The 13,880-nt window shown below is 25.1% G+C and overlaps 2 protein-coding genes across 2 annotated transcripts in view; both read right to left on the minus strand.

Moving 5' to 3' along the window:
• LOC126893900 (uncharacterized) overlaps positions 1-13,880 on the minus strand; it is a 60,892-nt gene that overhangs the window by 20,164 nt on the left and 26,848 nt on the right. The gene's annotated exons all lie outside the window — the stretch shown is intronic.
• Positions 3,627-8,905, minus strand: LOC126893906 (uncharacterized). Its single transcript, XM_050664456.1, has 2 exons — positions 7,967-8,905; positions 3,627-4,718 (listed from the first exon to the last, which is right to left on the minus strand). The coding sequence occupies exons 1-2, from the start codon at positions 8,830-8,832 to the stop codon at positions 3,896-3,898; spliced, it is 1,689 nt and encodes a 562-aa protein (XP_050520413.1). The 5' UTR covers positions 8,833-8,905; the 3' UTR covers positions 3,627-3,895.

Here is a 13,880-nt window from a genome sequence, read left to right on the forward strand (position 1 = left end):
TAATTATATTTATTATTTTAAGTGACATTAGAGGTGGGTCGAAAACATTAGTATTTTAATATTCTGTTTCAAAAAAAGTTCATACGCCTCATTGAAATGTCAATAGTCAAACTAAATTTTAAAAAAAACCCAGCACAGGGGGGTCACGGCACAGTGGTAACGTGGCATAGTTGGATCAAGTATAATGATACCTGACAGTGATTAAAATCACTATAAAAAAAAAACGCTTCGATGCAAATCTTTAGATAGTGTTTAATAATAAAAAATTGGTGTATTATTCCAAAAGCTACATGATCTGCAAGTTCCTTATTAATATCTTGATTAAGATAAAGTATGTCGAATGAAAAAGGTATTATTAAAAAATATTATTTCTCATAAAAAAATTGTATTGATCCATATATTTTTCAAAAAGTTATAGCATAATAAAGTAAAAAATAAAATCGATAATTTTCACACAATAATAGAATTCGGTAACTATTTTCACCGTGAAGACAAAATAAAGTCCGAAATTTTTTTTTGCATAATAAAGTATATTACATTAGCTTTAATTTAAGATATATATAAAAGTGTCAGACTTTCCGGAACATTTTCAAACGTCAAGTTGAAAAAATTAATTTTTTGTGAAAAAGTGGTCATTTTAAATCCCCCCTTGCGGGTAGGTAAAGGGTCAGATATACAAATAAAATATATCAAATGAAAAGTAATGATATCATGCATCTATATAAAAAAAAATTATATTGATATGTTCTTTTTTAAAAAAGTTATGGCATTTTTAAGTAAAAAAAATTGAAAAAATTTCGAAAATTAACGATTTTTAAATTTGTAATTTTTTTGGAGGTTTCCCCCATTTACGGGGAACGAAGGAATTTTTTTCAAGTTTTGAGGGTAATGTCTTCGACTAGATACGATTTGTATGATATGATTGACATATCATTGAATGAAATCGGTTCGGTGGGAGCTGAGAAAAAGTGGTAACAGACACAAAAAAAAAAAAATAAAAAAAAAAACATCTTAGTAAAACCAATACCTTCTCAGCTTCGCATCGAAGCTAAAAATTAATTTATACACAATACGGGCATTAGTCACAAAACAACAATTTATGACAGATTAGTTTAACAATTGAAGTTGAATGATAATAGTTTATTCAACAATATTTATGAAAATTATTAGTAAAGGAATAACTAAAATTCAATAAAAAATGATTTTATAAGAGAAATCTCATTGTCTATTCTTTAGATAAATCCTAAGGTATTAAGAACCTAAAAACATATTTCGTCGTTATGAGTGTGAAAATTTCTAAAAACGAGATAGATGGATACCAAGATTAATCAAGGAAACGGATTAAACAGGTTGATTATGGATTATCAAGAGATTTCCTGAATAGTTGCTTATACGTATTGATAAATTTTATATAAATTAGAAGTGAGGAATGTCCACTACTCGCGAGTGCAATCACCGGCCACATATCATAAACAATTATATTGTTTCTTAATAAAGACTTATTATCTGTTAACTATTTGATGTTGTCTTTCATATTAAAAACACAACAGTTACCATAAGGGAAAAGATAAGCAAAATCTTAAATTTAATCAAAAATGACCAGATATACCATCTGGACCAATAGGTTTATTAATAAAATCTCAGAAAGAAACATGTTTTTTAAAAAAAAAAAAAAAAATACGCATTTATATTGATGTAAACAGCTTAAATGAATGGGACATCAGTCAAATTTAACATGTGATGACTTTAAATGGATCGATAAAAATGACGAAAATATTTTATAGACAGGGAAATAGTTATCGTCGTACTCTACTGACTGGTTATTGAAGTAACAGTGTCATAACTGAAAGAACTATATAGTACACGCAATAAAATGCCGTTTTTACCAGAAAAAGAATGTCCACATAAATCACGTGTCTAAAAACTACTGTATACTATTGACTGTAAAAAAAACTATGCTATACACTACTTTAACTTAAAGCAGTGGTGAATATTTTAAAAGTAGATAAAAGGTAATTTATAAAATTCTATTTTGAATTAAAATGAATAATTATAATAATAATAATATGATTGCGTTACGGGTACATTTAGCATTTTAATTTAGGCAATCGGCATACTTGGGAAATTACATTTAATTGACAACGACAATGAGACAGAAAGCCACAAATGACTTTGAGTAAGAATTTTTCAAATTAATGAATGATTTCATTTCGGTATGTTTTTAAAATTAAATAAATCATAATTTTAATATGCGTACGGTTATCAACAGATAAAATTTTGGAACGTATTTATAATATATGTACTCTTTTTGTTTATTTATAATAGATAAAAACGGTCGTCTACTACCAAAATTATTTTTTTGTTTGATCTCCCTCCATTCAATAGCTGTTTTATTATATTTATTTTTAATTTTCCGTTATTGTTTCTATGTACTCTAGTGATAAGAAAGAATTTTTTTTGGTTAACATGTCTTCCAAAAAAATTAAATCGACGTTGGGTATCTTTATAAATACCGATTCATGTAATACTTTTGTACATAGTACTTGTTTTAAACTAACGACCTTAATGTTACCCATATATTCATGATAACCATTCTATAGTCTTCGTCGTTAATATTGATTACACCGTAGACTGCATCAAGTTTGATTGTTGTTGTTGTAACGGTAAAGATTTAAAATATCTATATAATATATAGAGTGTTCAGTAAGTAAAGAAATGTGTTTCTATTGTTCTCATTGTTTGTAACAACAGATCTGTTTCCGTACTTACTAAATACCTTGTGTATTATCTATATCAGAATAGCTTCATTGATAAATACTTACCACACTATCCTAGAGTTGTTTAACTAATAAGTGAGGTTCCAATTTTTTTTATGTTAGAAAAATGCTTAAGTAAGCATCTGGAATCGATGATAAAATTCTTAGAATTGATGGCTGTACCCTTGATGTTATAATATATAGCCAGCGTTACTAATAGTACTTATTAATTATTAGATAAGTTTAAATAATAAAATACTACATATAAATAAGAAACATAGGCTTGAAATACCACCGGAGGTGTCATTTTTCTCATAAAATGTAGACGACAACAGCGTCGAAACAAACAATAAATCTTTATAATGTGATACCTTTAATATAATCTAATATATCTTTGATGCTACTACTTTAGTACTATCACATTATAAGTACCTTTGTTGTTGGAAATATAGTATGAAATTGATGACTTGTGGCGAATTAATAAAATAAAATAAAAATTATATTGAAAATATTATTAATTTAAAAACTAAAAATAATATTAAAAATATTAAACTCGAAAGCCACAAAAAATTACTGAAAAGTTGCGGATACGTATTTTGGAAACAATGTTACCATTATTAACGCTAAACATATACTGACAACTCGACTAGATTAATCTCCCTTATATACCCCTAGTGACCTTATCATGTAGTAACGTCATCACTAAGTAATATTATCACATTTTGCCAGTTTACACAAGTTTAATAATGAATGTTTTAGTATGAAGTTGATATTTAATAATTTAAATTTTGATAATTTTACTAAGAAATTGTAAAAAATTATAAATTATTTTTGTTACTTTTATAGTAAACGTGTATTAAAATTAAAGGATTTAATGGGTATATAATTTGAATTTATATGTAAATTAAAACAATTATAAAATAATACATTTTAAAAATTTAAAAAATTTTTAAAACAAGAACCAATAATAGTTCTAAATGTTATTAACTACGCGAAATTTTTATAATTTATTGAAATATTCTTAATTTTATTTTGTAGCCAGTGGTATATAATAATTATTTAAAACCAATTAATTGATACCTTGTCCTTTCAATCTACTGAGTGCAAAGTTGATAAACAATTTATTTAATAAATCTGTCTTAGCTAGTAATAATTTTTCTAAAACCTAGATCTTCATAACAATTTTTGTAAACATTCTCACAAAAATTGTTAAAATAATTACAAGCGTTGAGATATATTTGGGATGATTCTGAAGAATTTTGATTAGTAGCTGTTGGAATTATGAAATAATTTATTGTTTTGGATCTATCAAAATAAGGTTTTTTCATAACACATCGGTCATTCATACGACTCATTTCGGATCTTAATTCTTTATAGAAGTTATCACGAAACTCTGATAGAATGTTTCGTAGTTTTTTTAACTTTTCTGTATTTTTTCCTTCATTTTTTATGATATTATTACCTAGTTCACACCTTGAAAATTCATTGTTCTTCAATAAATTAAGAAAATCTGTATTCCATTTCAATATTTTCTGCAAACTAGAATGAGAGTGATTACTTAAACTCCATATTGATGAACTATTTAAAGTATTTATAGCCATATTCAATCCATCAAACATTCTTTTTGATTTATTGAGTGAGTCAAATAATTCAATCAAACAATTTTGATAGAGTGGTGGTACACTTTTGTTGCATATATGTACTAGGGTAGATAATAATATTTCGTAATTTTTCATTATTTCTGTATACCTGCATCTTAATAATTGTATTACATGTTCTTTTTTCACTCGAAAATTAATGTTATTAATTTCGTCTTTCATAATAAAATCTACACTGAATTGTTTACCATTATAAATTATTAATATGTGATTCATTGTTTTCCAACCAGATTCCTGACGAAGAATATTGAGAGCTTTAATTCCATCATTTTGATTTATATGTAGATCTATTGGAGGTATGAATCTATATAAACAAACAAATAATATGATGATTACGTAAATACATAAATAAATAAATTTTAAATATTCAATTGGAAAATTGTTAAAAAATTGAGGAATAGAAAAAATGAAATTCAGGAATAGGAGTTATTGAGTTGATAAATAAAAAAATAAAGAAAGAAAAATTTTAAAATACATTATAAAATTCGAATTTGCAATATTCATATTAAAATTTGTTTGTTTGTTTTTAGTAAAGTAATATAACTGGGAAATTTGGTTTATTTGAGTTTATTCGGATGGTATGCGATTCTAAAAATGTAGCTGAGACGTTTCAACATTTCATACACGGTATGATAAAATATTTTGATTTTTGTGAAGTTTATTTAGACAATTTCTTGATTACATCGTCTTCAACACAAGATTATTGGAGCCACCTCGAACGTGTATTCCAACGAATGAGTGAGTATGACATTATAACCAATACGCATTTATTTTAGGATGCAACATTTCGAGTAATGGTCTTAAACCAAATCCTAAATACTGGAAGCGATAGATAAGTATCCGATGCAGAATAATGTACAAGAGCTTTGACGTTTTTTGGCTGTGTGCAATTTTTTCTGTCGTTGTATTCCAAACGCAGCAAGTACGCAAGCTATCTTTCACAGTTATCTTAAAAACAGTAAAAAAATAACAAAACATCAATTGTATAGACCAATCAATCAATGGGAGTATTCCAAAAAACAAAAGAAGACTTAAAACGAGCCACAATATTATCATATCTAGACCTGACCACGAATATTCGATTACAATGAGACGCATCAGATATGGCAACTGGCGCAGTAGTAGAACAACAAATTTTGAGGTTTAAAGGAATACGTATATCAGCATATCATCTACCAGCCAATGGTTTAGTCGAATGATTCGAACGATCACTTAGAACGGCAATTAAATGTTACGAGACTGAACACCGAATAGATGTACTCTTATGGGTCTTATATCAGAAGTTAAAGAAGAGCTAGGATTAAAACCTGCAGAAATTGTATTTGGAAGTACTATCAGATTACCCAATGAGTCTTTTTTTACAGGTTTCAATTGAAACAACCCTTGTTCCTTTGCTGAAACATTAAAAAAAAAAACAATGATAACTATCCGCTCAGTGCCAACTTCAAATCACGGAAGTAAAAAAAATGTTTGAGAATAAAGAACTAGCATCCTGTTCACACGTTTTCGTTCATGTCGACTGAGTCAAGAAACCGCTAGAATAACCACATTATGGGTTGAACAAAATTATTCAATGGTACGACAAATTTTTAAATTATTAATTAAGCAAATATACTGTATTTATGTTAACATTTATGTTAAACTTAAAATTGTTATTTTCACTTGAAAGGGCTTAATGTGAGGATTAAGTAAAATATAAGTTAAATATGTGTCGATGATATTTGTCCATGTAACTTATTTTTATGTATTGTAAACTATAAGATAATATGTCACCGTGAGTATATTTGTATATAAGTGTACACCGTAGTACAGTACTGTATTGTTTTATATTTTTATTCTAGTATTGCGTTGTCCATCAAAACGATTATAAAATATATTATCTGAATGATATATATATATACACAGAGTGATTTTTTTTTATCATAAACCACTCATTTACTTACAGAATAAATATATTTAAACATTTTTTTATTTTGGTTATCTTTAGTTACACATTATTCTTGAATTATTAACTATGTAATACTTTTTAAGTTCATCCCTTATGCCTTATAAGGTGTTAACTTTGTTTTTTTAAATGGAAACACATATTTTTAATTTAATAAAATTTTTGAGTTTTTAATTTAATAATACATGGCATTTGAATTTTTAATATAACTTTATTCGTTTATTAGATATAAACATTTAAAGTTTCAAATTTTTGTGTTAATATATATGTATAATACACAAGGTATTACAAATACAGGTAGCTAATTGGTTTTTTATGATATCAATATTCGCAGGTACACAGCATTGTTATTATCAATGGTAGCAAGGCACATTGTTGTGAGTTCATAAGTACACTAACTGACTATATAAAAAGTAACTATTGATAGTCATAATTGACAATAAACAATCCGTGATTGTGACAGCGATGTCATAAAATCCATTTAGCTACCTGTATTTGGAATCCCTTGTGTATTATACATGTATATTATCTCAAAAATTTGAAATTTGAAATGTTTATATCTAATAAACGAATAAAGTTATATTAAAAATTGAAATGCCATTTACTATTAAATTAAAAACTCAAACATTATATTAAATTAAAAGTATGGGTTTCCATTTAAAAAACCCAGCACAACAAAAGTAAAGACATAATGCATCTATAAAAAAAAACCAGCACAAAGGGGTCGTGGTACAATGGTGACGTATCATAGTTGTATCAAGTAAAATGATATCTGACAGTGATTAAAATCACTATCATAAAAAATGCTTCGATGCAAATATGTAGATAGTGTTCAATTTAAAAAAATTAATGGATTATTACAAAAGCTACAGGATCTCCCATTTCAATATTTATATTCTGATTACAAGTTGTATGATTTAGAAGTGTAATATATGAATAAATAAATATATATAATAATATATAAATATAAATAGTACTTATCTCAAAAAATATATAATGATCCATACATTTTTCAAAAAGTTATAGCATTATAAAGTTAAGAATATAAAAAAGAATTTTTTTTATTAACTTTGATGTCTGTTTTCAGCATAAAAACAAAATTAAGTCCGAAATTTTTTTTTTTTTTTATAATAAAGTACATTAAATTAACTTTAATTTAAAGTATATATAAAAATGTCAGTATTTTCGGGACACTTTAAAATGTTAAGTTGAAAAAGTTATGACAGTTTTAAGTAAAAAAAATTTCGAAAATACGCGATTTTTAAATTTGTAATTTTTTGGAGATTTCCCCCATTTACGGGTACGAGGGAAATTTTTTCAATTTTATAAATAAAGCATACTTTCACTGTCTATAATGCTTTCGATTATATGTGCATTCCTACACACTTATAGTAAGTTAGTAATTTTTAATGAACTAAAAAAATAAATAATAATATATGATTTTAAATGTAAATAGTAATATTAATATACATTGTAACTAATGGCTACAGTTGTAAATAAATAATAATAAAAAAAAATAATAATAATTCTATTTTCAAAACACATGTAGTAAAGTTATTTATTTCAATTATAAGATTAGAAGTTAAATTATGTTAAAAAATTCTTACTTAGGTATTTTGGGATTAAGAAATTCTTCAAAGCCAAGGTTTTTGTACCAAATTTCTATGGTTTCGTTATAAAACGCATTAAGATTACTACATGTTAAATTAACTAAGTATAAGTCGTTATCATTAGAGGATTCCTTAATTGGATTTGTTGTCGAATTAGTATTTACGAAAGGGTCGATGATAATACTGTATAGAAACATATTGTTTACTTTTTCTGATGCTTCTATGTAAAATTCATTTAAATTTTTTAAATTTGTTTCAGAGTCTATAAGATTTTGTAAGCTGTTGAAATCAAAAGATATAGTCTCTGGTATTTTTTGTAAGACAAATTGTTTAAAAAAATCAATTTCATCAATTATAACATTTGCCACAATAGTTCCTTTAAACACATATCTTACATCCATGATGTTTATATATTTCATAGCGTTGTAGAGGTTTTCAAACATAGTTTTGGAATTTTTTACTTCTTCAATAAGTGATGTTACACAAAAAATTAAATTTTCCCATAAATAACTATATTGAAATTGCTTACATTTACGAAGAATAATGTCTACGTAATTGAGGAAGGTTTTTAGTATTCTTGTGTACTTGAAATTGAGTAAACTTATTGTAATATTATAGTTATACATGGAATCATTCATATAATTATCGGGTTTGAAAGCTTCTTCTATATTAATATGATTATTAAAATCATGTTTCAATTTTAAATTTTGCATTTCATTTGACCGAATGTGTGAACGAATGTGATGTACCACTGTATTGACATAATTTCTATAATCCTTACGATAATTTAAGCTTTGTTTTGTCTCAGCTGATTTCATAGAAAAAATGACAATAGAGATTAAAATTAATTTATATGACTCCATTAAAAATAAAATAGTTATATCAAAATTAATTTGTTTGATACGTTAAGATATTTAAAATGAACATAAGCGAATATGTTCAATATAATTTTATATCATTTATTTTATAGACAAAAATGGCACAGAAAAAATATAACTATTTTTTAATGACAGTAAAAATACATATTTAATAAAATAAAGTAAAATTTTAACAAATAGATATTGGATTCTAACATATTTATTAACATAGTTATGTTCTATTTATAAAATTTATGTTCAATAGTAAAAATGGTTCAAACTGAAATGAAGTTCTACTACTTTAAAACAATTATGAATTTTTTGTTAATATTATTATTGCTTTGTGTATAAATTTACGAATTTCACTTAAGTATATTAGAATATAATTTTTCTACTTCAAAGATTGCAATAATTTTAGTGAATATATTCTTAAATAAAAAAAAAATTATACTTTTATTTTAGTAATATACAGGGTGGCCCACCACTCACTAACAATTTAAATAACTTTTGATCCAGTTAATATTTTTAGCTGATTTTTTTTTTAAACATTAGTTAGACGTTAGGTCTATAGCTATATCTCAATAATTAATTTTTTTACATTTTATTAAAAATATTAATTATTTTTAAATTTTAAATAAAATGTAAAAAAAAAATCTAAGATAGCTATTTTGTAGAGTAGAATTTAAGAAAAATTTTAGTAAAAAAATATCTTATTAATATTCAGTAGTAAATATTCTGTAGCGTTTTGAAGTTTGTGAAAATTTGAATTTTCATGTACTATTTTACGGTATTAAACATTGAAATACGTATTGAGAAAAGGACAGAAGAAAACGCTATCTTTTCATGATTACTGTGTATACATATGATGATAGTGTGTATACATTACAAACTTGGCATAAATACCATGATAAGAAATTAGATAAGGCAATTATTACTTATCACTCTCATTCAAAAGTATATTGAAAAGATAGCGTTTTCTTCTGTCCTTTTCTCAATACGTATTTCAATGTTTAATACCGTAAAATAGTACATGAAAATTCAAATTTTCACAAACTTCAAAACGCTACAGAATATTTACTACTGAATATTAATAAGATATTTTTTTACTAAAATTTTTCTTAAATTCTACTCTACAAAATAGCTATCTTAGATTTTTTTTTTACATTTTATTTAAAATTTAAAAATAATTAATATTTTTAATAAAATGTAAAAAAATTAATTATTGAGATATAGCTATAGACCTAACGTATAACTATTATTTAAAAAAAAAATTAACTAAAAATATTAACTGGATCAAAAGTTATTTAAGTTGTCAGTGAGTGGTGGGCCAACCTGTATGTAAAATATATACAGTGTATCAGACATTTAGTGATGAGAATTCAAAATTAAATAAAAAAAAAAAATTGCAAACATTAATCATAGTAAAGTTATTAATAATAAAAAATATCAGATACATTAATGGTTTTACTTCGAATATAATAAAACTAAAAAACAAATATTTATAAAAAATACATATTTGTTATGCATTTAATCAACATTTGAAATTTATTATTTTTTAAACATTTTTACTTGTGTCATATTTTAATTAAAAAAAAAAAAAAAATTATAAATGACAAAAAACTTAGGACATTTTAAGTAGTTTAGAATACAAAAGACATTTTTTTTTAAGTTGTGCGACTTTCACATAAAAATTGTACTTAAATTCAATTAAATAAACGTTGTTTAAATTTACGTTATTTTTAGTAAAATTACAAAAAACTAATATTTTTAGAAAAAAGAAAAAAATATATGCATCTAAAATTTATTAAACGCCAAAGTTGTACATGAAATCTACTTTGTGTTTATAGTATAAGTTTTGCATTTTATTTAAGCAGTTTTAAAATATCGATGAAATGCGTACTTTTTAGTGCAGTAATTCAAAATATAATAAAAAGAAAGACAAGAGGATAATCCAATGGTTTTAATGTTGATTGTAATATAAAGATGTAAATTAATATTCTTATGTGAAAAGGGCTAGACGTGGTAGAGCATAAGTGACTTACTACATATAATTAGTTATTATATTCTATGGGGGTCATACTTGGAAGGTTCAAAAATAATAATGTTATTAAAATAATTTAAAATATGAAATTATTCTGTTGATGTGCCAAATTGTAAGAATATGGTTTTATGTATATCAAGCAACCTAGTTACAAAAGCGTTAGCAAAGTCTTGCTCGAGGGACTTTATCTTAATGAGGCTCCAACAATAGCACGAACACCTTGCTTCAAGTACCTTTAGCAACGCCGGTTACAGCGTGGTAGTCTCGCTTTAAGAATTTTTTGTTCGCAGTGACGCCTTCAGCAGCACGAACACTTTGCTTCTAAGACTTTTAAAATGTGTGTACACCGTATATTCTTATAACATGATAAAATTTACTTATTGTTATATTAATGATTTTGACTACTCATAAAACCTTATTATTTAAAAACGGTCAATATTCTTTTGGCAATTAAAATTTATTATAAGGGTTAATAAAATTGACTCACCTTTCGTTATCCTTATTTAAGCTCATAAAATAAAATTGTATTCAAGTAGAAATATTTTGAACGCCGAAATATGATTTGTAAGTGTCAAAAAAAGTACGACAATCAAGATTTTTAGAAAAATGCTACACTTAATATACTTCAGAATTAAATTATCTGTTAAACACCAAATTTGTGCATCAAATCTAATTTTTATAAAAGTTTTGTTTTACTATCATTAATTTAATTTTGTAAATATTATTAACGCAAAGAAAACAGGAAGTGGCCAATTCCAAGTAGTTGGGATTAAGGCGAGGAAAACGAAAAAGAAATATTATTAACAATCAATAGCGCCGGAACCAGGGAGTCAGGGGTGCAGTTGCACCCTTGGTCAAAATATGAGATGGCAAAAGTACCATTATACCCCCCCTCCACCCATTAGAATCTGACAAATAAAAAAATTACAATGAATCTGGAAATTAATATAACACTACATTATTTAATTATTTAGCTTTTAAGATTTTGAGGATTTAAAGTTAAATGAATTTACATAACTCCAGTTGAATATTAAAAAAGGTAGCATAGTGGAGTTGTGGCATAGTTGGCACAAGTATAGATGATATTTGATAGTCATCAAAATTATTATCATAAAAATCGCTTCGATATGCTAATCTGTAGATAGTATTTAATTTTACTAAATTGATGGATTATTCCAAAAGCAAAATGAACTCCTATTTCTTTCATTATTTCTGATTAGTAGTTTTTTGATTAAGAAATATAATGTATGAATAAATATTTACTATAGCAATTAAATTAGTATGATATTTAATAATTTAGTTTAGTAATTTTTTGGAAGAATTCATAAAAAATGATAAAGTAGTTATTATTTTTATGGCAAACGTATATACAAATTGAAGGACTTGATACAAAAATATTCAGAAAATAATTTGTGGTTAATTATGAATAAATGATCTATAAATAATTTCATTAGAGTCAAAAATATACTTTTATAATTCAATTTTTCGAATTGAATGTTATTTTCCACCTAAAAAAAAAAAATTAAGAAAAAAATGCAAAGTTAAAAAGTTACTTTGGCTGGCGATGTTTGAACTTTGTACCACGAACTTATAAGACTGTATAGTATACTGTATAACGCAATCCCTTTGATCATGATGAATAATTAAAAAAAAAAAATTATTTAAGCTAGTTCAAAAATTCAAAGACGCTTTTCTTAACTTTGGGGAAGTAAAATAATCAATAAAAGTTTAAATTTATATTTAATCTAAGTAAGAATCATGTAAATTTTATAAAAATTGATGGACTCATTACTATGATAAACACTTGTATAAGTATTTTAAAATTAATAAAAAAAAAATTGATTACATTAAATAGCATGTTTTTTAACTACGCCAGCCATTTGCAAGTAGAAGATAAATACATAACATAAGTAAATAACAAAAGCTTTAATTTGACATATGTTTAAAGGACACAGTATTTCCGGAACATTTTCAAAAGCGAAATTGAAAAAGTTCTACTTTTTATACATGTGTATCAAATTTTCAACGCCCCGTTTATATAGAGAAATTTTCTAATTTAAGTTAAAAGTATGAAAAAGGAATATATAATGTATTAAGAAAAAAAAATTTGTGTTGATTCATACATTATTCAAAAAGTTATAGCAATTTAAAGTTGAAAATATAAAATCGATATTTTTAACACAAAAATAGCATTATTATATCTACGACAGCCGTCTGCACGTAGAAGATAAGTCGCGGGGATAAATTTTATTTTAAATTATAGTACGTTTTATAAGCTTTAATTTGACAAATGTTTAAAGGACGCAGTATTGCCAGAACACTTTCAAAAGTTGAATAATGTAATAAAGTTGCTACTTTGAATCCCCTCTTATGGGCAGGTAAGGGATTAAATTTTCAAAATATTATATAAAATAAAAGGGAAATACCAAAGGTTTCTATATAAAACAAATTATTTTGTTTTGTTCATTTTTCAATAAGTTAAAATCGAGAATTTTCACACAAAAATAGCTTTTGGTAGCCATTTTCACCGTGAAGACAAAATAATTTCCGAAATTTTATTTTTTCATGATATATTATATTACATTAGCTTTAATTTGAGATATATATAATAGTGTCAGACTTTCCTGAACACTTTCAAAAGTCCAAAAGTTGTCATTTTGAATCCCCCCCTGTGGGCTGGTAAAGGGTTAAATTTATAAAAAAAATATACCAAATGATAGGTAATCAATCGGGTAATCAAATAGGTAATAAAAAAAAATTATATTGATTTGTTCATTTTTGAAAAAGTTATGGCAGTTTAAAGTAAAAAAAATTAAAAACATTTCGAAAATTAGCGATTTTTTAATTTGTAATTTTTTTGGAGATTTCCTCTATTTACGGGGAACGAGGGGAATTTTTTCAATTTTTGAGGATAATGCCTTCGACTAGATACAATTTGTGATCTTTTCTCATATCGTTGAAAGAAATCGGTTCGGTGAGAGCTGAGAAAAAGTGGTAACAGACACAAAAAAAA

This window comes from Daktulosphaira vitifoliae, unplaced genomic scaffold (assembly GCF_025091365.1).
Source record: "Daktulosphaira vitifoliae isolate Bord-2020 unplaced genomic scaffold, ASM2509136v1 Scaffold_1, whole genome shotgun sequence".
Lineage (NCBI taxonomy): Eukaryota > Metazoa > Arthropoda > Insecta > Hemiptera > Phylloxeridae > Daktulosphaira > Daktulosphaira vitifoliae.

What these genes read in the sequence shown, in the direction of transcription:
- LOC126893906 (XM_050664456.1), bottom strand. Translation starts at nt 8,832, where the DNA reads ATGGAGTCATATAAATTAATTTTAATCTCTATTGTCATTTTTTCTATG. An exon ending in CTTAATCCCAAAATACCTAA is followed by an intron (nt 4,719 to 7,966) that starts GTAAGAATTTTT and finishes TTGTTTATATAG; the next exon opens with ATTCATACCTCCAATAGATC.